This window comes from Mastacembelus armatus, chromosome 10, assembly GCF_900324485.2.
Source record: "Mastacembelus armatus chromosome 10, fMasArm1.2, whole genome shotgun sequence".
NCBI classification, from domain to species: domain Eukaryota; kingdom Metazoa; phylum Chordata; class Actinopteri; order Synbranchiformes; family Mastacembelidae; genus Mastacembelus; species Mastacembelus armatus.
In genome coordinates this window covers 16,169,241-16,196,186 of record NC_046642.1, presented here as the reverse complement: position 1 = coordinate 16,196,186, position 26,946 = coordinate 16,169,241, and the positions used below count along the sequence as shown (strand labels likewise).

At 42.2% G+C, this 26,946-nt stretch overlaps 1 protein-coding gene across 1 annotated transcript in view; it reads right to left on the bottom strand.

Annotated features, from left to right (window-relative positions):
* Positions 1-775: 775 nt before the first annotated feature.
* The window catches only part of unc5a (unc-5 netrin receptor A), a 116,487-nt gene continuing 90,316 nt past the window's right edge, over positions 776-26,946 (bottom strand). Inside the window, exons 7-16 of the mRNA XM_026330405.1 lie at positions 25,192-25,356; positions 19,662-19,892; positions 18,639-18,938; positions 15,773-15,860; positions 15,134-15,302; positions 12,818-13,051; positions 5,114-5,263; positions 3,334-3,498; positions 3,014-3,192; positions 776-965 (exon numbers count right to left, since the gene is read on the bottom strand). Coding sequence (XP_026186190.1) covers positions 800-965; positions 3,014-3,192; positions 3,334-3,498; positions 5,114-5,263; positions 12,818-13,051; positions 15,134-15,302; positions 15,773-15,860; positions 18,639-18,938; positions 19,662-19,892; positions 25,192-25,356 — 1,847 coding nt within the window. The 3' untranslated portion in view covers positions 776-799. The remainder of the gene's footprint in view (positions 966-3,013; positions 3,193-3,333; positions 3,499-5,113; positions 5,264-12,817; positions 13,052-15,133; positions 15,303-15,772; positions 15,861-18,638; positions 18,939-19,661; positions 19,893-25,191; positions 25,357-26,946) is intronic.

Here is a 26,946-nt window from a genome sequence, read left to right as displayed (position 1 = left end):
AAAAATGTTCAAAGAACCAAAACCCCACATATATCGATTTAGAAGCTGCGAAGCATCTCGCTGAATCAAGATGTCAAGATGTTACATTTACAGTAGTGATACCCGCTGGACACACACACACATGCACGCACACGCAAACACACACAAACAAACAAGATAAGACAAGTTTTGTGGTTCTGACTTACAATCTATTTTAAACCTACATGTCAGGGATCTTCTACAAAACACCTGTAGGTGTGTGTGTGTTTTAAAAAACAGATGACACAAGACTCACATCTATACAGTGTCGCTGTATTTGGGGGTGGACAGGAGGGGGACGCTCACAGACCCTGATGACCTGGTTCAAAATGTCTTCACTGTGGGAGATAATGTCAGAACGAACCTGCCAATTGCATATGTCGCCTGTTCTTGTTGACCTGAAATGACTGGCAGCTTTTGTCACAACCCTATTTAATATATTATACACCATATTATACCATTTTTATATTATCCCTAACTCAAAAAATATTATAGTCAGAGCGTGGACTAATTTTACTTCAATCGTCGATGGAAAATAAAGGGTTCATGAATACATTTACCCACACACCCAAATGCTACCTTTTTTCCCTCATTTGGCCTGTTAAAGACTTTTACTCAGTTCAATAGGACTCAACCCTACATAAACCATTTACTATCTTCTAAAGTGAAGAAGAGGGACATTAGGACAGCTCTGCTCTTCGATTCCTGCTGCAGTTATTCTTTGATGTTTTTTGTGTGTTGTGTACTTTTCCTCTGTACCAGTCTCTCCTCCGTTTCTGGGTTAGCACTCGCCATCGGAGACCAGGAATATCATGGCTTCCTGTTTGCCAATGTCAGCCATGACCGTGGCCAGCTGGTTGATGTTGCCGCTGTGGAAATGCTGTGCCTCCCACAGGTCCAGGATTACAGAGGTTGGGCTCGCTTTGGATGCAAAGAAACTCATATGTCTGCAGGAGAGAGGGGAACGAGAAAAAGAACGGGGGGGGGGGGCATTTTTATGAAATCAAGCGATGCACACATATCAAAACAGTCTCTCAATTTCTCTCCATCCGCAAGGTAGAAAAGCCCTTTCAGCCGGTATTTTATTGTGTTTCTCCTTCTTGTAACTCTGTCAATGTCAAGTTTTATTATGTGTTATATTGCTACATCCTGATATGCTGTGTTGGAGCATTAAGTAAAAAAAAAAATGATAAAAGGTATATGAACACTGTCTAGCTCTTGAAGCTGCCATCAAATACAGAATCTCTGCCAATTTTCATTTGAAGATTAACAGCATAAGCCTGATTCCTCTTTATCTGATGTTGAAATTGGCTCTAAATCTCAAATAGTAAATCCTATATGGACTTTCACAGTTAAGTCGGAAGTGACCTTTTCCATTTTAGAAGCAGAACCTTTACGATCAAACCCAATCAATGACAACAAAGCAGCGGCCCCAGCTAGCTGTATATTTGATGTTGAGTGAGATCTGATCCCTGCAGTACCCAAAGATGCTTGTTTGATTTAATGGCCTTTTTCTGTTCTCCAAATGTCTGGGGTCTTAACTGTTATGTAGAGCACACATGACATTAAAAAAAGAGATCGGTGTAAACTCCTGGTGCTCAGAGGAACTGTGCCAGCTGAGTGTTTTTGACAAGTGGGAAGGGGGTGAGACAGGAAGCCCAAAAAAGCCAAGTCTCTTTCACCTTGAGAGAGGTCAGGCAGAGTCCATTACTTCCTCATGTCTTGTGTTTGTATAGTGACACATTCTGTCATGGTTATAAATATGGGACTGCTTGGGCAGTGCACAAGCACTGAGAGCACAGTGTCACTCTGCTATTTTGAGTCAATTGGATTTCATAGCCAACAAAGCCTTCCCTCTGCGTCGGGTGAGCACAACAAAGAGAAGTGTTGGTCAAAAAAAAAAAAAAAATTGTCTGGGAATGAACCTCTGTGTCATTATTCAGATAGAAAAAGACAGGGCTTAGTGTCCAACATGTCAACCCTGCTTATTCACCTCGTTGTGTGAAACACGAGCTTATCTTGTATGGCTCAGACACAGCCATTTGCACAGTCTTGGGAGAGAAAGATCAAATAAAAGGTTCTTGGCATTTTAAGTTTTATTGATTGGTCCCGTTCCGCTCGGTCTGAACACTTTACACACAGAGAAACAAACACAGAAATACAGCAGGACAGAATGCCAAGGAGCTGCTGCCTTTTTCAGGACAACATGTTGTTAAAGACAGATCAAACAGCAGAGCAGTTGTTCCTTCCTGAGGCCTAAATGAGAATTGATTATGTTGAGCAAAACATTGCTAATTAAACCTGTAGTGCATCAATTCAATTTGTGATTAATTGGGGCAAATAAAGTTGATTGGACAAATTAAGTGTACCTATTTGATTTCATTACAAAGTAGAAATTAAATTGGAGGATAGGGGATCAATGTCTGGTTCCTCTTTTGCAGGTACTCCAGTGATAAAGTACAGTTACTGTGAGAACGAATTGGTCTGAACTCGGCACGGAGCCAAACCTATTCCATCTTTTTTATTTTGCCGCTGATGGGCAGCTAACTTGCTACCTTTCCAGTTCCAGGTCTTAAACAGAATGTAGCAGGTACAATTTTAGGTGCACACTTTAAGCTGCTTACCTGTTCCTGAGGGGAAAAGGAAGAAGGGGTCATGTTGTCTTACAGAAATGATAGCTGTATCCATCAAGTCCACATTAATCCTATAATGTCAGCAGTGTGAAATAAGGATTAGCTTGTTAAAGCAGCACCTTGTTTACCTGCACTCTAAGAAAAACACTCGACTGTGGTGGTGTAAAGTCACTTGCATGTTTACATTGGTACGGCCCTTCACAATCAGTGTGATTCTATGTTCACTTTTTTAACAAGCTGTGTTCAGGTATTGTGTATATACTATTGTCAAGAGGCTTGGATAAATGAATGTCTGCTGTATTTCACACTCCAATAATCAGTGATCAGATAAGGCTTCATGGTATTGCACAGCTGGTAGTTACCTCTCAAGTTTAAGTCTTTGTGCTAGCATTCTCCAGTCGGCACCATTGGGACAGGGGGCATCCAGGCTGCTGCAGATCTTCTGCCTGATGAGGTACGGGATCTGAAAGGCGCTGGGCCCTGCCAGAGCTGTGGCATTACTGTCCATTAACAGAAACTCAGAGTCCACAGCTCGGGTGTCCTGGTAGGAATGAAAATCATAAAGCACAACCTTCAGAAAACAGCTAGGCATAAATTGGTATATGAATAATAAAAATGCTGTTATAACAGTGGCTGCATAATATATTGCTGGTTTTAAGCAAGTAGTTATGCTGAATGTTACCTTGGCAATGTTAAAGTCGAGGCTAAAGCTCTGCCCCTCTCCCTCCACCTGCCACACACACAGCTGGCAGGTGAGCTCACAGGTGCTGAGGCTGAGCCGCTCCAGTGTGAACGTGCAGTGCAGGTAGCGCTGGGAACCGTTCCAGATGTGGTAGAATGGGATCTCCTGCAGAAAAACCAAGCAGCATACATAAACGGCAACGCAGCAGCACAGTCAGAACTGCATGTCTGAAACATGCCATAACAGGGCTGCCTGCCTAGAATACACAGCGATCACCATTAATTACACTGACATACGCTGCTGTTAGGTGAAAATGGCTAAATATATCTGAGGCAGCAGACTGACAATACTTAGGTAAGACCAGGGGAAATAATGCGCTGTTATTGACAAACATTTTCTATAAAAGGGAGTTAATAGCTGTATGATTGTCTGCAGCTCAACATTTTTAACACACCATATTTGCAATGTATGTCTCTCATGGGAAATATTATCTATTTATTCACACTTTACTCTGTCTCTCTTTGCAGTTATGTTCAGTATGTGCATTTCTGGGTAAAGCTATAAATGATGTCCTGTTATATATTGCTCCATAGTCATGTCCTTTGGGCTTCACAGAGCACACTAACTCCAGGATGCAAAAGCTGACAAGAACTCAGTTTGAGAATCAGGTGGGGCTGCAGTACATGGTGCTAACCAAAGGGGGGCACTGTTACCCAGGCAGACATGCCACAGAGGGACCCAGGTGAAACACACAGAAGTCTTCACGGGGCCCCAGGGAGACTAAAGGCCTTTTCTGACCACACTGCTGAGAGGGGGATAACGCTTCCAAATGAACAGGCACAGTCCAGAGGAATAAGCCTCTGTTCTGGGTGCATTGTTGCTGCTGCTGCTCACTTGGCATAGCCTGTGTGCTCTCTTTAGGGACTTGGTGCTCAGTGCTTACATAGTTACAGCCAGAACATTTTCTAGTCCTCTTTGAACAGCCCTCGTGTCTCTGTCACCACGCTGCAGTGCAGTGGGCCGCACAGGTGTGGGGAGTGTAGTAGAGGTGGAGAGGTTCCAAGATTCAGGTTGTAAAGTTCCAGATATTTACATACTGCTCTATATTTCATCTGAGCTCCCTTTGAGAGTGCAGCAGCTAAGATAATCAATCAGGTTGCAGCTCTGGGTTAGTGCACACAACCCACATCAAATATACACGGCCACACCTCATGTGCAGGCGCCAGCCGTCAAAAACATGCATACTCTATGAAAAGGGGTGCACACGCACACAAAAGGTTCCCTTCACTCCAACAAATGACTTAAAGTTGCACACAGTGCCAAAAATGGAAAGGTTATTGGGCAGAAGAGTCCTGCAGTAACAGACTGAAAAACACTCCTTTGTGTGAATTTTTAAAGGGATAAACTAAAGCCACACAGAAACATACTTAATTAAAACTCTGAACTAACTAAAATTAAAACAACTTTCGAGGGAGACAACTCAACCATGAGCCCTCATTAACAATAAAAAGTTGCTCCTGAACTTTTGATTACTCAGTAACATTGCTTTTGCCAACACGTTCTCCATTCTTCTTTAATTTCTCTGGAAGGCTAATTTAAAATAACTCAAGACAACATGGATTTTAAATTGGGTATACAAACAAACACATTAGAAAGGCCTATAACTGCTGATCCACAAATTTGACAGATTCATTCAGGCACTTGTATTACATCTCTGTGCTCCCACTCTGATCTGGAGTGACTCCCTGCCCTTGCAGCCCCCCAGGGCCACCCAACACACCTGGTAGCCAGCTAGCAGCTTGCTTCTCCAGTGTGCCTGGGGCATGTCGTGGATGGACAGGCGCAGGTTGTGGTAACTGTCTTTGAACAGCAAGACGTGAGGCTCGTCAATCAACCGACCCCCGAGCTGCCGTTCCATCTGCATCACCTCCTGATAAAAGAGAAAGAGCGAGGAAGGGAGAGAAGAGGAGAGGAGAAGAGAGGAGAGGAGAGGAGAGGAGAGGAGAGGAGAGGAGAGGAGAGGAGAAGCGTCAGGGCTTAAAGGAAACTCATTTACCATCACAGTCACAGCGGTAAGTAGAAATTTGCAAAACATATTCATAAATGTTTATGTTCCTTATGGTACATCTCTTCCTTATAAAACAAGTTTGTCTACACACACACACACACACACACACACACACACACAGAAATAAAGAGAAATGCACACAAATACTTGGATGGAAGTGTGAACATACAGAAACATTTGATTCCAACAGATATCTATACACATACAAGTTCATACACACCCTGACACAACACGGCATGAGCAGAAGGCAGGTACAGTACATCTTAGGACAGGGAGATGGTATCCCCACATGCAGTCACAGTGGGCTGAACCAACTTGTCCTCACAGGACTTTAATGTCACCACAAGGTTGATCCCCAGCCTCAGTGTGTGTATGTGCCCAGCTTTCAACAACTACATTAGCATGCAAATACTGCTGCCATCCTGGCCTACTAGCTACCTGGGCTGTGATGAAGAAAGTGGACGAGCCATTAGTCAACTGCTCATTGTTCTCGCATGGTGAATCTCCTTAATTTCATTTTTGTTTTTGTGCCAGAAGAGATTTGTACATGCATGCCTAATATTTTAATCTCTGTGGGACTTGCTCAGTGGACCATTTGTTGCCATCCAAATGACCATCTGGAATGGGAAGATAATATCTGCTGCATTTTCTGCTGATCTATCAATTCGTTTGGAGCTGGACACTGAGATGAACGAGTCCTGAAGAATCCAATACTGTGGTCGGCATTCACATGTGCCTCCTCCTACTGCAATCAAAGCAGCATATTACCACAGAGAAACATAGACCTCTGAAATCAGTAGTGTGAAAAGACCTTACAAATAAGATATGTTCTTTTAATCTGTCTAAGGAGAGAAACAAGACGGCAGCATTGGGAAAACAGTCAGCCAGAATGTGCCTTGGAGTCTAGGAGACATATCTCAAAGACAACTGCTCCAAGAGGGAGATGTGTGTATAGATAGTGGCCATATGTTGAGCGCTGCATGCCAGCATGATTGCTCATGGTATGATTTCAGCAAAGACATCTAATTAAGGTGGAGAATGGCAGTAATTTCTATCTGCACAACACTGTTTCAATTTTCTGCCCTCTTTCCCAGGAATGGGCTCGACTGATTCCAATTGTAATGGGAAAGAAGCTGTTAATTATCCATTTGGAATCTCTACCTGCTTTTGTTATTTGATATGCTCCCTCTCCTTCACTGAATAAGCACTTTCTAGTTCAGCCCGAGAATTGAATTTCCATGTTTGCTGAGCGCATTGCTAATTTTCATGTTTGCTTATCTTCTTGTTAACATGATTATTATGCCCCTTGTGATTATCTGTCTCAATTCCTGCATTTACATTGATTATTTTCATCCAAACACCACAGAACATTAAAGATGTGCTATGATTTGACTGTACTGTATGTGGCTGGCTGGCTTATTCTCCTTACTGTACTGCCATGCTGGAGCCTTGTGATGTTACCCAGCCCACTCACTCAGAATGGGAAGGTCAAACAATGGCTTTGAATCAAAGCGTCGAGGTCTAATGAGTTAATAACAGGGGGCAGTGCATTCGCTACAGAATTAAAAGCCCTCTGCTATTATGTCTCTTGCACAGACAAAAGGCACATTACAAGGGCTTGCAGAGAGGTTCATTTAACTCAGTACTTAAGCACAATTATTTGCAGGGAGTGATTAGCATTGCAAATTGGGGATGGTGGACTCTGATCGAGTCTTTGACCTGTATCAGTAGATCTATAGGATAACGGTGCAGAATGCCAATTATATTGTTATCAACATTTAGCTACTCGAATGAATAATAACTCACCTTTCAAGCTATTTGTCAGGTTTAAGGCTGTTATAGCAAGCTTACAATCAAACATGGTTAAGGATATGGCACTGCAGCTACCTGCCATGGACACCAAGCTCACTAACTGCGAAGACACAACATGGCATGATACATGTTGTCCTTTTACAGTGTGTACATTTCCAAATTACATTGTCTTGCCTGTGAGTATGTGAATTGGTGTGTCTATGCAGGGTTTCAGCATATGTTCTGGACTGAGAGAGTAATGGTTCTCTTTCCACACCATTATCCTGTTAACAGATGACAGTGTGTGGCTGCTAACAGATGAGAAGCTAAAGTTGACCATTATATTTACTCTATATGGGAGAAAATGCAAGGCTTTGAGTTAGTTTATCAAATCACATATTGATCATAAATTCAGATCTAAACTTATGCTTCCATTCACTGGAAATCAGAAGAGCAGTTTCTTTTCGACATCTTGACCCTGTACAACTATGGAAACATTAAGATGCATGAGATGGGCAAGAAGTTCAAGTGCTGCAGGAGAAAAACCCCTTTTGTTCTGACGGAATTCGAGATAGCCTGTGGTGTGTGTGAAGACTGTGAATTTAGAGTCAGCCAGAGCCAAGACCACCCCCCGACATTAAATGAGGCTGACTAAAGAGAGTGAGCTAAAGCAGGGAGGAGTGAAAAGAGCAGGAACAAGAGAGAAGAGAGACAGAGACAGCTTAACATTTGTGTCTCCAGGTCACTAGAGTGGCCAGCTTTAGCACGAGAGATAACAGGATTACTGCAATCATGGCCACAGTTTTCTATGACCAAAACCCCTTCCCACCCTCACTCATTTCTCCAAGCCCTCTCCTTACCCATACCCTCATCCTCTCGGCTTGGACCAGAGCTGGGACTGTGATGGACTGGGGCAGGGCTCCACTGGGAAAGAGACACTCATACAGCTAATCTCTTTGGGCTGGTGCTGACAGAAAGAGGTTAGTGGCTGCACCAAACTCTCTCTTGCAACAAAAAGAGCAAAAAGAGCCAGCCATCAGATGCAGAAGAGAAACACTCTAAACAAATCAAAGTATTGGCATAAGCCACTGGACTGATTCAAAGCTACAGATTAAAATATTCTACTTTCCTCACAGTAAGGTCAGTAAGAGAGAGGTCTTACATCTGGTCTTCAGTTGTTCTGGCTTAGTGTGTAACAAACTGATAAAATATAACTGGTTCTGATTGGAGATTATAACTACATGTCAAGCTGCATGTTGGCTAAAACAGAGAGCAATACACAGACCTTAATATCCTCCTAAACATATCCTCACCCCTCCACTCTTAGCAATGTTGTGTCCTCATGTGTTTAAAAATGTGCATTCATAGCGACAATCCATTTTCAGAGCTGCTTTTTTCAGGCAAATGCATTTGTTTATAGAGAGTAGCCTGGCTATGTGGGCTCCATAAATCTGTGTATTTGTCAGCAGGATGTGACAGGCTTTTCCTCTCTGACTGAGAGTCTATCAGTCTGAGCTCCAGTGGCCGTGCCCGCTACAGTCAGCTCTGATTAATAACTACAAATAGAAGGGACTTGTCTGCTCAGTTATAAATGGGGACTGTATTTGCTAGGGAAAAGATGCACATTCTGCCTGATAAATTACAGAGCAGTACAGGAAAAACAGCACACAGGAAAATAGAAATATAATATGGAAACAATTTCTCAGCTGGGCTCAGTGATAAAGCTGACTGTCTTGTTTAACTTAATGCCAGCAATTACTGGGCCATGCTTTTCTGTTATTTTTCCTAGAATTCCTTGCCAGTAACTATTCTGACAGAGGGATCAGAAAAACTGTTTATATTACACTCTGTACATGCTGGTTGTCTCTCCTCTGATACATAAAAGCAAGAACATTCTGCTCAAATGTAGCTTGCTGCGCCAGAGCTAGCAAACAAATGCCATAAACAGTTCATGAGTCCTTATAGACTCAGATCGGAATAATAGCTTGAGGTCAATTGACATTGCTCAAAAGTATCTGCTAGCCACTATTTAACCAGTAAGCGATGAATTAAGCACCAATTTTACACTGAAACATACATTTTTACAGTTATTAACAAAAGGTTTAATAAGTGCGTTCATTACATTTAGATGAATACAGATAACACTGGGAGAAAAAGGAAATTCCGCTCAAACATTTTCTCACCATCTAAACCCATATTTAGGAAACTTTATGAGAACTAAATGTCACTTTAGACTTACTACAGTAAGTAAACAAGACTAACAAGACTGCTACTACAGTGATCTGATCTAAATGTTTCCAGTGATAATTCCAACATACTATGGAGGTTTTTTCTTCCATTAAAGGGAGTTTTTCCTCTCCAGTATGCGCTTGCTCATAAGGGATATGTTGGGGTTTTTTTAAAATTTTTTGTAAAGTGCCTTGAGATGATTGTATTGTGATTTGGTGCTGTACAAATAAAATTGAATTGAAATGAATTGAACTGAACTATTTTTAAACAACCACTAAATACAAGGTGGATAATGACATTATTTTTTCAAGTATTCAGACATCAACAAAAATATGGGATAAATCTATCAATTTTGAACTGATGAGAGCATTAGAGGAAAAGTGAAGGGATCACCAGAATGACTGCAATTCATCTTGAGAGAGGATGTTAAAGTGTGCACCAAATTTCATGGCAATTCATCCAATGGGAGAGGAACACAAATGGTAGACCATTGACCAACCAACAGACTGACATTTCCATTGCTTGCTATGGCCATGCCTCTGACATGACTAAAATTCCCATTCAGATATGTATTAAAACTCTACTGTATATCTATTTATTGCAGGCTCTCAAAAGTCTGCCACTCAATACAGAATTAAAAGATTTGTGCTTCAAACTCTGCAATAAATAAATAAACAGAAAAGTGGGTGGTTTTAAATCGTACAACACACTGCCTTTACAAAACACAGACATGTGGGTGTAAAGGAAAAACATTTAGTTATCAATAACCAGCAAAATATTTTGTTATTATTGTACTTTAGAAAAGTGGATTATGCTCAGTGGAAACCATGCTGAGAATTTTATTCTTGATGCCCAAAGCTGACAGTTTCTGAATATCACAGCTAAATATAAAACAGTAGCTGTACCATATTCCAATCCTGAAAAGACACCTTTGTCGGCACTCTTCCAGTTTAATTAGATGGTGGGGTTAGGGCTATCTCTATACCGAGTTGGAGGCTTGGTTCACTGCAGGTGTTTCAATCAGTTGTGGGATGGCAGAACATCAGTGCAGTGTGCTCCCACAGGTCTAGGTAGGAACAACCGAGTGCACAGTGAGGGCGCTACCAAGCGCTGATCATGTCTCCTCTACTGCTGTGCCAGCCTTGGCTGGGCCCATCAAGAGTGGGACACACATTAAATATTAACTTAATTGGTCTCGGCAGTGCCCTGCTAACATACGGCAAGCATCAGACAGAAATGTCACTGTTTCCCCAGAGCCCCCGCACACTTAGGATCAAAGACAATAATATTGGTTCTAATCTGCTGTAATTGGGAGATAAGAGATTGAATGGTACAGCACGCACACATGTATGCATGCGTGCGTGTGCTCGTGCGTAACTGTCATTCTCATTGATGGAAGCTTGTCAAATTAGACTGACAGCCAACGATGGGACTGGAGAGAAAATCTCAGCATCCTTTTTGGTTTCTACAGTTCCTCCTGACATTGAACAGCCAACAGAAAGGCAGAGAAATGCCTTTTTTGTTCTGTTTTTTATCTCCCATCAAAATACGGCATTTTTAAGGCACGGAAAAGTTGACTTCTTGTCTAAAAAACAAGGCGCAGTACCTTAGCAGGTAGCAAGTGCTGTCAGAAAATTCACATGTGCTGAAGGTGCACTGTACGTCAACACAAACATAGAAAAATGCTTTCATGCCACTCCACTGTACCACCTACTGCTACTTCAGGACTGTTACATACAACAATTAACTCTGATGGTAACCATAGTGAAAGTCTAATCATAAATGGTGCATTTTAAAGATAGTGATTAGTGATTAGGCTGAACCTCTCCAGGGATGTTTAATCTCCACTCAAAGTGGTTAATGTACTTGCTAAATGAACTGCTGCCTCCATAATAGCACCAAGAGCAGTGTGAAGTCGAGATTACTAAACAGTGTGGGCCACGTTCTAAATCACTCACTAAAAACTACAAAACCCTGGAGACACCGTGGCTTACCACAGGACCAGGTTGTGTGAGAGACGGGAGCTAAAGCACTCAAGGGCGTCAAGGGAGCTGCAGAGTATGGCAGCACAAGTGCTGGAGTCAACAAGCTCAGATGTCCTTTTCCTGGCTAGGAGAGTGGGAGAATAGCACAACAAGAGCTAGCCAGAGGGAGAGACAGAGAGAGAGAGTTTTTGTGCACCAGCACAGGACATACACCAACACAGGACATACAAGGTCATTTCAATAGTCACACTGCAGCAAAACACCAAAGGGTCACCCAGTGGTTTCAATGTATACCTAAAGAGTCCTATCATTAGAACTGCTTTAACAGCAAGTAAAATAAAACATCCCTTATACTGAATTTATCTCATGAATGCTACATTTTACATTTAATTCTACATTTGAGTACAGTTCAATGTCAACCAGCAGGCCTGAGCTTGCCTGTTAACATGCAATAGCTGTCAGAAACAGAGAAGCAGCAGGGGCAGAATTAAACCACAAGACAGATGGGAGATAGGTAAGGATTTGGTAATTCCACACAGCTATTGTCTCTGTTCAGTTCTCATCTCATTTTCAGCTCCCTAAATGTGAGAGTGCTAATTTCAGCCCGAGCCACCCGCTGCCTTCCATTGTTTATGTCCCATAGCCATCCATAGATTGTACTGGTGGTGAACCTCTGCACAAGGGGGTCAGCCATTACAGCTGGCAAAAGTGGACTCGAGTGCGAAGTGGTACTTGTGACTGTGGGTGGTGTCAGACAAAGAACAGCCTGGAGAGCGAAAGAGAGGTGTGGAGAGAAAGAGAGCATGGGGGTTGCTGGGAAAAGACTGGGACAGGCTCTCCTTTTAATTTACTAATTAACCATGCAAATGAAATCTTAACAGGCTACTCAGAAGCAGTCCTCAGGGGAGGGAGGAAAGCATTAGTGCTTGATTATACTCTGTCCATGTGGAGAGCAAAAAGAGGTGAAATATGCTGTTGAACAAAGTGATGGGAAACTTCTTGGCCCACAGCAGCCAAGCAGAACCACTGCCACAGCATGAAACAGATAAAGCATATCTTTAGACATGCACACAAAACACACAGAGCTTGTACAGCATACCACGATTAACCTGGACATATGCAGTGCTTCAGTAGACCCATAGGGGAACATCAGCTTCACAAATCACACACCCTTGAACTGCACATGGTGTAATCAGGCTTACAATATTGTTCAATTTACCATGAATATGCTTAACTCCTACATGCCTGTGCTGATTCCTACTAACCTTCCAATGTGACAGACAATGCTATTACACATAATAGTCTACCCATCACTCAGCTGATGTGAAACTGCCTGATCCGTGCAATCTCAGGCCTGAGAAACTGCCAGCCAAACAGAATAACTGGCATCGCTACATTTATCACAACTTACCTTGAAGACGTCCTGTGTGTCGTCCATGCAGTATACCCTGATGTTGTACTCCAGTGTGGAGCAGTAAGCGTCGGAAAAGAGCACCAGCCTCAGGCGCTTGGCAGCGCCCATGTGCAGGGACTCTCCCACCAGGGCGAAGGTGCCCAGCTGCTCTGAGAACAGCCGGCACGTCTCAGCCTCAAGCTGGCAGTAATAGGGCTCTGACACGAGTTCCTCCCCCATCACCAGGATGTCCTGGAAGAGGTGAGGGGGAGAAAAAACAAGATGTGAATGGAAGGTCAAGTACCCAATTTATGTAGGAGGGAAGGATAATATGTTTGCCTTGCTACCTGATGTTTGTATGTGTAGGTGTGTGTTTGTAAAAAGGCTGTTAGAGAAGCAGACTGGTGCAGCCGGGGTTAAACTCTATTCTCATTGCTGTGCGACAAAATAACATCGATGCTAAAAGTCTTTAAGTTAAGATTACTTATGTATCTGGGTGACAGTTTAGATCAGGAAACAAAGGGAATACTTACTTTACATTCCCTTTTCACTGTGGTTTGACTAGTCCATACCAACATAAAGGCACACATTCGCTCATACAAAGGCATCCATCTGATAGAACACAATCAGTTCATTTAATAATGCATGAACGAGGTACTCAACTGACAAGAAAGAAGACTCGAATAGATTCCTGGCAAGAATGGATGATTGTGGAGAAAGAAAAGACTGGTGGTGAAGTAAATATTGGATTATTGGGATTTCCAGAATTTCCCTCAGTCTTTGAGATTTGTTAAAAAAAGGTGAATACAACTTACCAGTTTACCTGCAAAACTACACTGCTCCCTGATGATGAACAGTGTTAAAAAATGCCATGAGGCAGTATCAAGAATTAACTGGTACTTTAAATTGTGAAAGAGCAAAAAAGGCATATTCAAGTCAGAAGGAACATTTTGTGTTTTTCTTGCTTTGCTGCAGAGCTGTATCAAAACTGCATTTCTATTAAAGATGACAGACTTGTAAAAACATCCCCTCCCATCACAGTAAAGGGTAGTTTTATGAGAAAAGTTCACCGCTCTCTGGGCTAATTTGATGGGGACAAATTGGACCCAAGGTGACAACACTTTCTCTAAAATCCCATCATGCTAGTTGACTGACTCTTCCCATTAGCCAACCAAGCTGAAGAGAGCTTTCTGCCTGCCAAATGCCCAGCGAGCCCCTCTGGGATCGATTCAACCAGACCCCATCTACATCAATAGAATTAGTATTGACACAATTCATTTACTATGCAACCACAATGGAGTCCCGCTTTTTCATCATCTTGATATTTTTTGAAATGAAGCAGAGAGGTGGCTCAATTATGCCACTAAGCGCTCACTCTGCAAGCTTTTCATTTCTCTTTATTCTTCTTGTTAATTTTTACTGTAACTCACAACCCCATGTCTTTCTTTTCTTTCAAGAGCTGCATGGCTGTATGAGGCACGTCCAGTTTCTTTTTCTAATCCTTCTTCTACTTTACCTGCTTGTCCACTTTGCCTTTCCCTCTCTATCTCATTTACTTCATTTTCCCTCTCTTCTCATTCTATGGTTGTTTCCACTCTTGTTCTCTTGTCCACTTTTTCCTTTGTTGGCCAGTCAGTCATGCTGTTGGGCTATATTTGGTCCGGCTGATGATTAAAAGCGCTGGTCTAACCTCTGCCTCAGATAGGCCAATCCATCCAACAGACACCCCATCGCCACCACACACGGGGAGTCTGAATAATTTATGCACAATATCGAACATGAAAGAAGACCTACTACCACTCCAAGGCCCCACAATCTCAGCATTGTTGAGATGGGTGGACTGCCTCAAATTGCATTTGTTTGCATGGGTACATATGTGTGTATCGTTCAGGGGCCTGACAGTACAAGTTACTTTTATATTTCATGGATAGAAAAATGGGTAAGGAACTCAGTAATTGGAAGCAGTGTTTAGACATGGTCAAAGAGCACTCAGAAGAGCAGTTTGAGGATCAGTAATTTACTCAGAGAATTTCTGTTTTAAAAAACACAATGCTTAGCAACTCTTGAGCTAAGGACAGCCAGGCTTTTGTTCCAGTCAATGAGAAAGTACCTGATGGTCAATACAATTTAAACACTATGAACTGGATGAATGCTGCACCAGATCTACCTGTTCAGAATGGTATTGAGTGATTTCTAGAGCAAGTTTCAAGCCACCACTGCAGGTTTGTACTTTTCGAAGGAAAGCTCTGAGTTCAGTAAGACTTTACAATTTCACTTGGTCGCAACTTTGCCTTTTTACAGAGGATTTGTACTTGAGTTATAGTGCTGTCTCACCTCCCAGGTGCCCTCGTAGTTCTGCTTCTTGAGGCGGACGGCCCAGTTATCGAGGCATGCGTCAGAGCAGTGGTCCATGCTGAGGATAACTGGCCGGCTCAGGACCACCCCCGGAGGGCCACAACTCACAACGGGGCTGAGCAGGGTCTGGCAGCCAGCCAGGGGTAACCTACACCGGGGAGAGTTGAGAGAGAGGGGAATGAATCGAGATGAAGTGCTTTTACTTACCGAGTTATTAGTGAGGATTTACTGGTCTCTTGTACGCAGGATGTGATACTGTCACCTCTGCAAATTATCTAGCAGCTGTAACGGAGAATAATGAAAGCCTGCTGGACTCACTGACTAGCTGGATCAAGTTGTGATGACAGAGTAATAACATAACACTAGCACAGCATGCTACAATGACTGCGCCTTCAGAGACTAGATGAAGTAAGCCAGATAAACAATGTTTTCCAAACAATTCATTTAACTTAAACACTGCACATCCTGGTAAAAGGCTACATTATTTATTTACATCTCTCCCCCACAGTACTGGCACAGACTCTTAAGCCTTTCCTAATGGAACAGAAGAGCATCAAAACAAACAGCCTAGTGGCATCCAGGGAAGTCTGCCAGTTAGGCAGTGTTAAAGAGACCCACCTTAAATCTTCCTTTCTCTGAACAGTGAGATAAATCTCATAGATCTTTCCTCTGGGGATGGCCTCCGGAGGAATGAGAAGACTGATTCCTAATGCAAATAACAACAGAGGGAGAGAGGGTGGGGGGTAGAAGGAGGAGGGACAGGCTTATTTGTTCTGACTGAACCATTGTTTTGTCATCTCACAGAAGAAGCCGGCCCACTCGACTAAATGGTATGGCGGCAAAAACAAAAAACAGATCTCTTCTCAAGGTCATAGGCAGCATCTATCAGGTACAGTAGATGCAAATCTCTGCGGTGGCAGCCGGTGCACCACACATCCCCACGATCAACAATTAGCTGAGACAAGAACGAACACTGCATCACAGTTTAAATGTCCTCTGTCTGCCACCAAGTAGATAATTGAGACCATGGAACAGACTACTCCAGGAAAATTGCACTTCCCCAAGAGAGAAAATGGATGTACCTTGGAGAATAGAAAGAGCTATTGAGGTAGTGTGAGTGTTGTAGCATTGTGTTGTGATTGTCATGCCAAAATCATCCACTTAGAAACCTATTTAAATTGTAGAACAAACAGTGACTATATGACACAATCACAACAGTCTGTGGATTGTAAACTGGCTCTGTTCACCAAAACAACATCTATCTGAAGGAGGCCAAGGTGCCTGAATGCTCACAGCCTTGTCTGAATCTATAAACCATGTTTTCCATGAGCCTGTTGTGAAACTATGCTAAATGACACTATATCTCCTTTGAGTGGATGCATGTAAGTGCTGATTTTTTTCAGTGTCCCAGTGAGAAGATGGGTGCCAAATTGTGGTATACTCTACATCGTTTTGAGTTAATCCATGCATCACAATCACAATGCAAGAGTGGAAGAGAAAAAACAGAGAAAGTGGTGGCAAGAAAAACACAAGGACAAAAGGCCTCTTCTCTTACAAGATACTGGTGTACTGGCACTGCCATCAGCTAATCTGGACAGCCTACAGTGAGCCCAGGAAAAACACTGTCTTTCATTATAATTATATAAGCTCTGTACTCTGCTAATGTGAAAAGTGGAAGCAAAATCAGTGACTAATAATGTCTGACTTTTTACATATTTTAACAAACTAATCTTTAAAGGCCTATTTCTCTTCCTCTGTCTATGCTTTTAGCACACAACTGACACTTGTGGACACCAGCTACAAATTCAACCAGCTCTGTCATAAGCGAGGAACATAATTGGAATAATTTGTACTATGTTTTATTCCAGGAAGTTTTCAGAGTACAATGTGTTTGACACACACTCTTCATTTTATGGTTGTCATCATCTCACTGCACTGAGCATATTATTTTTACTCTTCATGGTGTGCAGTGTAGATATAAGCTATTGACAAAATGTTGTACTCAGTTGTGCACTGTAAATGCTGTCAAGGCAATAATCTTGCTTTTTTGTATTACTTCATTTTCAGATTTGTCACTTAGATGTTTACAAATGAACCTAGAACACACAAACTAAAAAAGTCATTTATTTATCCTCATAGTCCATAGTCCTTATAGCTGAATAATTAGTATATTAGACAGTCTTTATGTTAGACTGTTCTGTATGAAGCCCTGAAACACATTTGCGTGTGTTATCCTGGTGCAAACCTATTAAGAAACTCTCGTGCACGAGCTTTAAAGTTTGAATGGCCTGGGTCGGTTTCAAGACACTGAGATGTTTATGGGACTCAGCTGCTACTGATAAATTCTCCTTGTTAATGTCCAGTTAAAGGCATTAAAGCGGGGTATAATAATGTTTCTATAAAAGTTCTTTTTTATGTAAGAGTAATGACACTGTGCGAAATGTGCTATACAAATAAAACTGACTCGCTCCCACAGTATTTCTCAATTTAGTAGTAGTTGTTAAATTGTGGAGATGTAGTTTTCTTTTTTTGACAAGTCTAGTAGCACACAGAGCATCTTACAGGCGATAGAGGTGCTGTGTCAGTTAAACACATACCTGAATGAAAACTACTAAGCTTTCATAACAGTTTTTATTCATCATTTTCTTCTCTTTTTTTTTAGAAATCACATTTACAGATTTTAATAGGAAGTGGTACATTGGTCCATACCCAGAAATAATTACATATTTTTGCCTTTTTATTCTGTTACATTTTTTATTATGTTAAAAAAACTGTAAAAAAGCTTCTGGATTATTAGGTAACTCATTAACTGAACAGTTTTGGGAACTGTTATTGAGCATAATTATTTTTATATTAACACCAATTCAGACTACACTTTACTGTTCTAGTTTACTGTTCTACTCTACTGTTCTACTCTATTTTTTTCTTCTGTGGTGATAACACAAAGTCTGATAAGGAGTTAAAACAGACATGATAAACTTGTGTCCAATACTACATTGTACCAGTTCATCATTAAAAATGAATTAAACAAGTCCCAATAAAATTATATTATATTATACAAAATTGCCTGTTTTTGTCCTGTCTGTTAGTATTTGTTCATTTGTGGCATATGAGGGTGATTTGCTTACCAAACTAAGATTAATATTGAATTATTGAATTATTAATTACTCCTTGTGAGCAATTCAAACCAGATACAGAGAGTTTAGAATACCTGGCAAAGCATGCAGCAATGTGTTGGATGACCTGCTGTCATTTGATTTCTCTGCATGGGCCCATTATCACTAAAACTGTCCAATGAATAACCCACCTGTCAGCCGATATGACTTGTTTAGAGCTCTTGGTTTGTTTAAAAAACCTGAGTGAAAACACAAACTGGATCAAACCTTAAATGCAGCAAAGTCTCTTTGTTCTTGGTCCAAACAAATAGTAGTGAGCTAAAGCTGTGAAAGAAAGAAAACTAAATGGACCTAAACAAGGAACCCACCTGTGTTTGGTATTGTCAGCCTCCCTCCCAGGAAATTGAAGGTCCCATAGGAGGTGTTAGCCACATCGCGGGGCAGCGTTTTAAAGTAGCTCTGAGTGGACAACCTGCTCACAAACTCAGCAGGGTCTGAGTTAAGCTTCCCATTGTGTAAAGTGTGTGAGCCGTTTGGGAGTGGGTCCAGCAGAGGCCCATTGGTCATAGAAAACTTCCCAGTGGCGTCGTGGCGAGAGCGCAGGGTGCCTTGGTAACTGGTGGTGGTGGTGGTTAGATCAGGCTGGATGGTGAGCAAATGGGAATTTTCTGTTTAAGTAATAAATAAGAAAACAGACAAAAGCAAATGTGTGAATCTCCATGAGTGGCATACATCACAGAGTAGACCTCACACTCTCTAAAGCTGTCACAACACACTGAAAACTGAAACAAACACAGGAAGAGACACATGGTGCAGAAAACAGAACGCTCACACACACAGACTCTTGACAATACACAAACACAAATTCCACTCCATGCCAGTCAATTTCCTTCCTCTCTCTCTCTCTCTCTATCTCTGTCTCTTTAGCAACCACACAATCAATTCCAAAACACAACTCAGATGCAGCTTAGCACCCAGAATGTATAAAGGCTTTTTCACAGTGAATCACAGGCACTGCAACCCAGTTCCCCATCTCCATCCAACTCAGACAGTTGTATTTCTATTACTTGATAGTAAACCTCAGAGGCTTCACACAGGCAGTAAACCGAGTGGGTGCATTTCCTAACAATGAGGTGGTGGCGAAAACATAATGTGTCAGGCAGGCAAATAAACAGCTGTACAACACACACACACACACACACACACACACACACACACACACAATACATCTTGCTTAGACAAACCACTGTAAACACATTCATATCACCTCCAAAACTGCAAACAAACGCAGGACCAGTGGTACATGTAAATGAGTGTTGCACGGTCACGATGGGCAGACGTACAGACTGACGGACGCAAAGAGGAGGGTAAAACAAAGAACAGTGTCCTACTGCTGTGGGGGGGAGGCCTGCGTGGCCGCGGTGCCCACACACCTGGCTTGCTGGGCTTGATGCCCATGGGCTGGAAGCCAGTGGTGAGAATGGAGGAGTCCGCCACGTCGGCATCCAGGCCCTCCTTCTTGCGCCGGTAGACCAGAACCACCACGATGAGGAGCAGAGTCAGACACAGGGCAACTGCCACCATGCCCACATAGAGTGCCACGTCCTCGGCCCCGCTCACAGCTGCAAGGGGAGCACAGAGTGACAGAAAGGAAATTATTAATCACAACTATAAAAATCCCTCCAGGGAACAGCAATGCATTATGTGGTGTGGCGGCAGCTTTTATCACTGTCTGTTCAAAGGATCCGTCTAATAGAATGAAATCAGGCCCACATTCCTTACTTTCCACCTAATGCTGCTTGAATGTCAAGAAAGCCAAAATCTTGATTTTGCGTTTTTAAAATTCTGATGCTTCAGTGTCAACCTTTGGACAACTGAAAAGGAGAGAGTAACAGCAGCGGGTTTTTCCGGATTATCTCATTTTATTTCTGCACTGGATAAATATATGTCAACATGTTCTTTTCCTCCCTTGTCTTTTTCTCTCTAAGCAGACAGACACAGTGGAAAAATGAGGGATTTGCTTATGAAATTCTAGCACCTCTTATTGAAAGTCTGTCTCAAAACCATAGGAGATTCTTTCTCCCAAAAGTACAGTATGAAGATGACAGCTAAGCCTAGACAAACATCAATGTGTCTGTGTGCATGCGTGCGTGCATATGTGTGTGTGTCTGTTTTGCGGGAGAATGGGATTTGCTACGGCTGTCTCCCTGGGCTAGGGGAATCTGATGGTGGAGGATGCTCCTGGGGCCTTTGTGGAGGGCCATTGTCCCTGAGAACCATGGGGGCGTAGCGCTGTCAAATGAACACAGCCAAGGAGGGGATGCACGGCGCAGTGCGGCTTTGAGGGAAGGAGAACAACAGCAAAGGTTAAAGTGCTGGAAGCTGGTGTGTGGTGACTTGACAACAAAAGGAGGAGGGCAGAAACAGGAAGGGTAGCGCAAATGTACAAGGCGGAATTAAAGGAGGGCAAAACATGTTAAATTGGGTTTTGTCAAAATGAACCTAAAAATGATTAGAAACATCAGATTTGGATGAATACCTCCAGAATGTCATGGTACTTTTCCACCACTGTGTACTCCTACCACTTGACAGGAACTACACTTTCGGTAGCACTGATATGACAAGTTTTAATTGGTGTTAGTAAATCTGTGACATGAGAATGGCACAATTAAATTAGCAGAGTGTTAACAGTCAAATTTGAAAAATAAAGCAAAAATGATCAAAAAGTATTTTTCTCTTGTGTCTTATTCTCATTTCTATTCATCTCTTTTCATCCATTTGTCCTTGCTTTCTCCTTTTCCCTTGAAAAATCCATTTCATTGGACAAAGCTGCCTGACATCCTGAAGTCTTTAAGAGAAATGCCAGAATCTATTTCATGGGTGATTATCTCAGTACAATCTGATACCTTAAGTAGCAGGATTATATGCAGCCAAGCTCTGTGACGGCCCTTCATAATGCCAGAGATCTTTTGACAAGTAATCAATTGTGAATGACTGGCTGAAGATAAACCCAGGACTGTCTGTTTTGTTCTTGACATTAGAGCACGCCTGCACAGAACATGCGTCTGGTATAAGAGTTTTATAGGATACATACACCTGTCCTCCAACTCTTATCTTGACCATTTACCTGTCTGAGCTTGTCTCCTCTTTCTCTCTCTCTCCTCAGGGAAGTATAGAGGTGCTTAACAGTAAGCAGCCTGGCTAAACCTTTACACCTTCCACAATGAGCTCCAAAAAAGGGGAAGAGACTATGGCTGAACCTCTCATTAAAGTTCCTAAATCCAATTGTCTTGGTGAGTCAAAGGCCAGATAAGACTGTGATATTTGGACTTCTGGCGCTGCTGCAGTCCACTGAGAGGTGTGCTGTCTGACTAAAGACAAAACAACACCCGTCAGCAAGGAGACAGGCCAAGTGGGTTCTGCTGATTGGATAAACATAGCCTTAGATTGGCCAGTTGGTGTTTGCTTTCTAAGGGCAAACCAAAGGCACCTAGCTAACCTCAGATGCAAAGATCCAGTATCTCTACTCCTTGCTCCCCCTGAACACACCATTCTTGCACCCAGACAATAAAATCAGTAAATCAGACAACTCGCTCTCCCTCTATTCTGTCTGTAATCTCTGGTGGCTTATCAGAGCATCACTGAGTGAAGTTTTATCTGACCCACCAGGTGTCACAGTGAAACGATCCTGATGCTCACTACAACCCTGACCAACAACTGCTCTCAGCTCCTTCTAGCACTGCTCATTGATTTTCATGATGCCAGCCAATAATTGAAAGGACATCCATCACGCTTTAATTGACATAGCTAATCAGGTTTTATAATTGGATGGGCTTTACTTTAGTCCTCCTCTAACGTGCCCTCGCTCTCTCTTCTTGCACTTACACACACACACGCACACACACGCACACACACACACGCACACACTCTAACAATTATCTCCTCCTCTCTGTGGCCATCACACCATCATTCATTTCCACTTTATGTAATTGCTAGCTACGAACTTTTGATTCTCTTTGTGTATGACCTCTCTGTGATTGACAGTCACCAGCGGATAATCTGTAGGTGTGAGGATCTGTTTTCAGAGCTGACTTTAGGCTAATCTATGTTTGGTCCCCCCTCCCTAGGCTTTTTAGCTCCTCAGACTCACTCCAGGGATCAGATTCTGACTTGAGATGGGCAAGTACAGACTTTTAATTCATCTATTCTGAGGTAATGTACCTGGCTCCTGTTGAAGTTTGGACTCTTGCTGTATTGGCAGTCAGGACAATGTCCGAACCTGATAGTCCTCAACTCTAGCTGCTTCTTTTTCTCTCCGGCATTGACAAATAAAAGCTTTGCAGCCTCTTGCACATCTTCCCTGGGCATTTATCAAGAGACCTGAGAATATATTTCATCCCATGGCCAATCCTAGTCACTCGCCTGAAGATGAATAACACTGGAGTTCTTAAGGTCAGGGAAATATGGCTACTAAAACTCTCAAAGTGAACGTGACCATTACTATCTCCACAATACAGTTGTCCCATCCCTCAGTGAGTCCTGGTGAAATATGGCGCAAAATAAATGTTCAGCCATTTATCACGCAGCCTGTGACCCCACTCTGACAAACAAGCCCGTGACAAAACCAGCAGCCGCTTCGCAACTAAATTAGCCCCCAAAAAACAGACTAAAGACAGATTTATAGTTTGATGGGTTTTGCACAACCATTTGTGGCACCTCTAAAACAGGATGCTGCAGCAAATTAAGTTCATTACCTTCATTTCACACATTAAGCCAAATAATTGTTTTTATGTTGTCCTAATTTTCTGTGCCTGAGAATATGAGCGCTATTATTTTTTCCACTATACTTTTTGTGCCCTCTAACACCTGTCTGCCATTTTGGTTCTGGCATGCTGCCAGTGTATTTATTTCCCTGCGTAGATTTTGCGTAGCTTCTTCTTGTGCTTCACTTGTTTGCTTTATGAAAATGATCCTGCCTGGGTCAGATTTGTTTATTTTAGAGCTGTGAGACAAAGCTTGCTGCTGCTACACATTCATTCTCATATATGCAATACCCAAAACAATAATGCCATCTAACATATGCCATTTCTGTCTTAATGAGGGAGATTAGAGATGTTTGTGAGGTCCTCAGACAGAGGACTTCTTTTGTTGCACAGTAACTACAGCACACTCTGCAGTTGCATTATTCGATTACACAGGAGGAGAAGGGTGCCTTTTGTTTCAGGGGGAGGTTTTCCATCTCAGCTAACAGCCTGCAGACATGGTTGAAGGATGGGAGTTGCTGACAAGCCAAAACCATCTTGCTATTTTGCTTATTATAATACTTCACATAGCAATTGTCTATGGAAACACATCTGCTGGTAGCAGATTGGGACAGGCATTCTTCAGAGGCCAGTGATCCACTCTGCACTGTCAGTGTAAATAGTGAGTGACTCTGTGTGTGTGTGTGTGTGGAACAATGACTGGCATCTTTGTGTATATATCTTGCTTCTCTGGGGAGGAGCTGCTGACCTTTGATGATGGGCCGCATGAGCTCTCTGGTTCACCGCACCAGCCAAACTCAGCATTCGGCTGCACATGCATGCACACACCCTCGGACAAATCACTTACACATATACACAATACAACATTCACATACAGTGGCATATATAAATATTTTGTGGTCTTATTAACTTCATGCTCTTCATGCATGGGTTTATCTGAACATGTCAATCAGTGCAAGATAAATAATTCAGTTTATTTATTCACTGACCCATGTCAACCAAATTCCCAATTAAAACTCAGTGTTTACCAGCAGTTCAGATCCCGCCCTGACACTAATCATCTCTGGAAGGGAAGCTGCAATATCTTTCTGTCTTTGATATCTGTAGGGAGTGACCACACTCTACCTTCACGTCCATCTGGTCTGTAGTGGACCCTGTGGTGCCACTTTCCACTCAGATGCTGTGGCTCATGATGTACAAGCTTTCCTATTAATAATCCTTTGGAAGTGACAAAACACAGCTCTGGCTGTTTTAGACAAATGTGAACCAGACATTCAGCTACCTATATACTATATGTGCACAAAATAAACACATTTGGAAGTTAAGATGAATCACAGCCTGTATTCACAGTGGTCAAGAGTGTTTTTAAATCTGGTTTGACCTGAGACACTTTGTCTATGTTTTAATCAGAAAAAAGATTGTTTAAATTGCATCTCTATTAATAGGTCAGAAACCATCACATCCCCGGCACAGATAAAAGAATGTATATTGTCTCAGCAGTGAATATCATCAGAGTATTAAAAAGAACTGATTGTTTAAAAAGATCCTACAGGTAGGGATGGCAGAGGTCTTTCCTTTATAAACAGACTGTAAGATGCAACATTTAGTACAGGAAGCTGATGCTATAAGTAGGCATAACATGATTATCTGATCAGATTAAAAGATAAGGACAATAGTCTTGTTTCTTGTGCCAAAATAGAAATAAAGAGAATGAAGGGAAGACCCTTTCCATCCCCTTCAGGGTCTAATTGATGCTAACCCTGCACACCTGGTCTACATGCACTGTTTGATGTGTCTACTTGTATCTGATGAAGGCTGCAAGACTGAACCATCATGCTTTTATGCTTCAATGTGTTTTCCAGTTTGGCCTTGAGAGTGTCACTCTTCTTTTTATTATTAGATCAGTAGAGTATTTTCTGGCTACACGTCTCAAATGTTGCTCTGAGCACATTTATTGATTTTAAAATGTTCCTTTGCCACTCACCAGCTCAGGTATAATAAGCAAACATATACAGTACAGTAAGTAAACAGCTTTCTACCGATCCTGTTGCAGCAAAGTTGTTAAAATATACCTTGTGCTACTTTATCTTTTCTACTCCTCAAATATTTTAAACAGTTGAAAGGATGGTTTGCAATGTGTGGGTGATAGTGCACTCACTCTGTGGACATTGCTCGCTGGTACAGTTGAGAGACTGGAGGTCGAGCCCCTGGCAGTCTTTTCCCCCTGTGCCGGGTGAAGGCTGGGTGCACTCCCTGCTCCTCCACATTGAACAATCTGCACCACATGCTGACCACTTGCTCCACTCACTCCAGCCTCCATCCACTGCAAACATACATAATAAGAGAACATGTGTGAGCACATACACAGCAGTAAAAACTCAAACTGATCCACCTCAGACTCTTATATTTTAGCTCACAGGGAAAAACTATTGATCAGAAACATGCTGAACAGTTTCAATAAAACAAGCTATAACATTTTTATACATAGTGTGAATTTTAAAAGTTCACACAGTGAAGTAGAGATGCAACAGTGGTGTAAAAGCAGTGGTGTATTTGCCTGTTAGATGAGAACAACTAGTAGAATACTTTGCTGCAATCCTGTGCAAATTCACTCACTCTAAAATGGAAACCTGGTAGGGAAAGGATTATAAAGACATGCAAATCCATACACACACACACACACACACACACACACACACACACGCACACACACACACACACATATACACACTCAAATCCAGCAGATGCACAGGGAAACCTAAGCATGAAAAACTGCTGAGGAGAATCATATCATCTCTATTCTGGTTTCTTTGTTTATTTTCATCATGGAAATCAGATGCAACTAAGCTAAACCACACTCATACAAACTAAATCGGTAACTTGAAGAAACTGGGAACCACTGGGAGATCAGAACTCTAGTTTGCTGTTAAACACACTTGTACAGATAACGCAATTTAAAAATTCTCCTTTTTGTGACAGGAAACCTTCGTTTGATTTATGTCTAACAAATGGTTACTGTAGCACCATCAGACATACCTACAGTATACAGTAACCGAATGCAAGACACAAATACAGGTGGTATTCCTCTGAACGGAGATGAATGTACATTATACCTGCAGCCTAACCATAACTTCAAACACACCACCATCAGCATTTGCAAAATGAAACTAATGGAAATGGGCCTGTAATAGTTCTGAGTGTGCCCCAGCGAAAGAAATATCAGCAGCATCACCACATGCTTCAGAGGGACACTATTTTCCAGAGGTGGGGGTAATTCGGCTTTGTGGCCTAGGGGGTGGTGGCTAGGAGTGATATTGAGAGTGACACAGTGCCAGGCCTGGGGAAGGTTACCATAGGGCTAATGGGAAAAAGAGCAGTAATGAGCTCTCATGGGGAAAAAAACACCACTATCTTGCTCCTTCTCTCTCCCAAATGTAAGGGTGAAGGAGACCAGATGAGAATCACCAGAGCTTAACACACACAAAGTACATCCACACCACTAAGACAGCAGCAGCCCTTCGCCTGACTGACCTAAGGGCAAGGAAACCTTAGTGCTCATTAATCCTAGCAATAAAGAGTTCAAGGGGCATGACCCCCAGAGAGCATGTCTGACCTGCTGGAGGTCAGAGGCTTCGGTTAATAAAACATAAGTGAGATGCCGCGATGCTATTTAGGGTGACACTCCTGCATTATTGCATAACTGTACCAAGTAATCATTTTATTTGGTTTTAGAGCAGTCCCTAAGGTCCCCAATTGGAAAACGAGCTAATAACCGCTGTGAGCGCATTAGACTGGATGCACAGGTGTGTGAATAAGACCCTGCTTCCACATAAGTCTGCATGTTTATCTGTGTGTGTCCTCAAATGATTGCTGGAGCATGTGTTTCTGTGTGAGTTTCTTTGTGTGTGTTTCT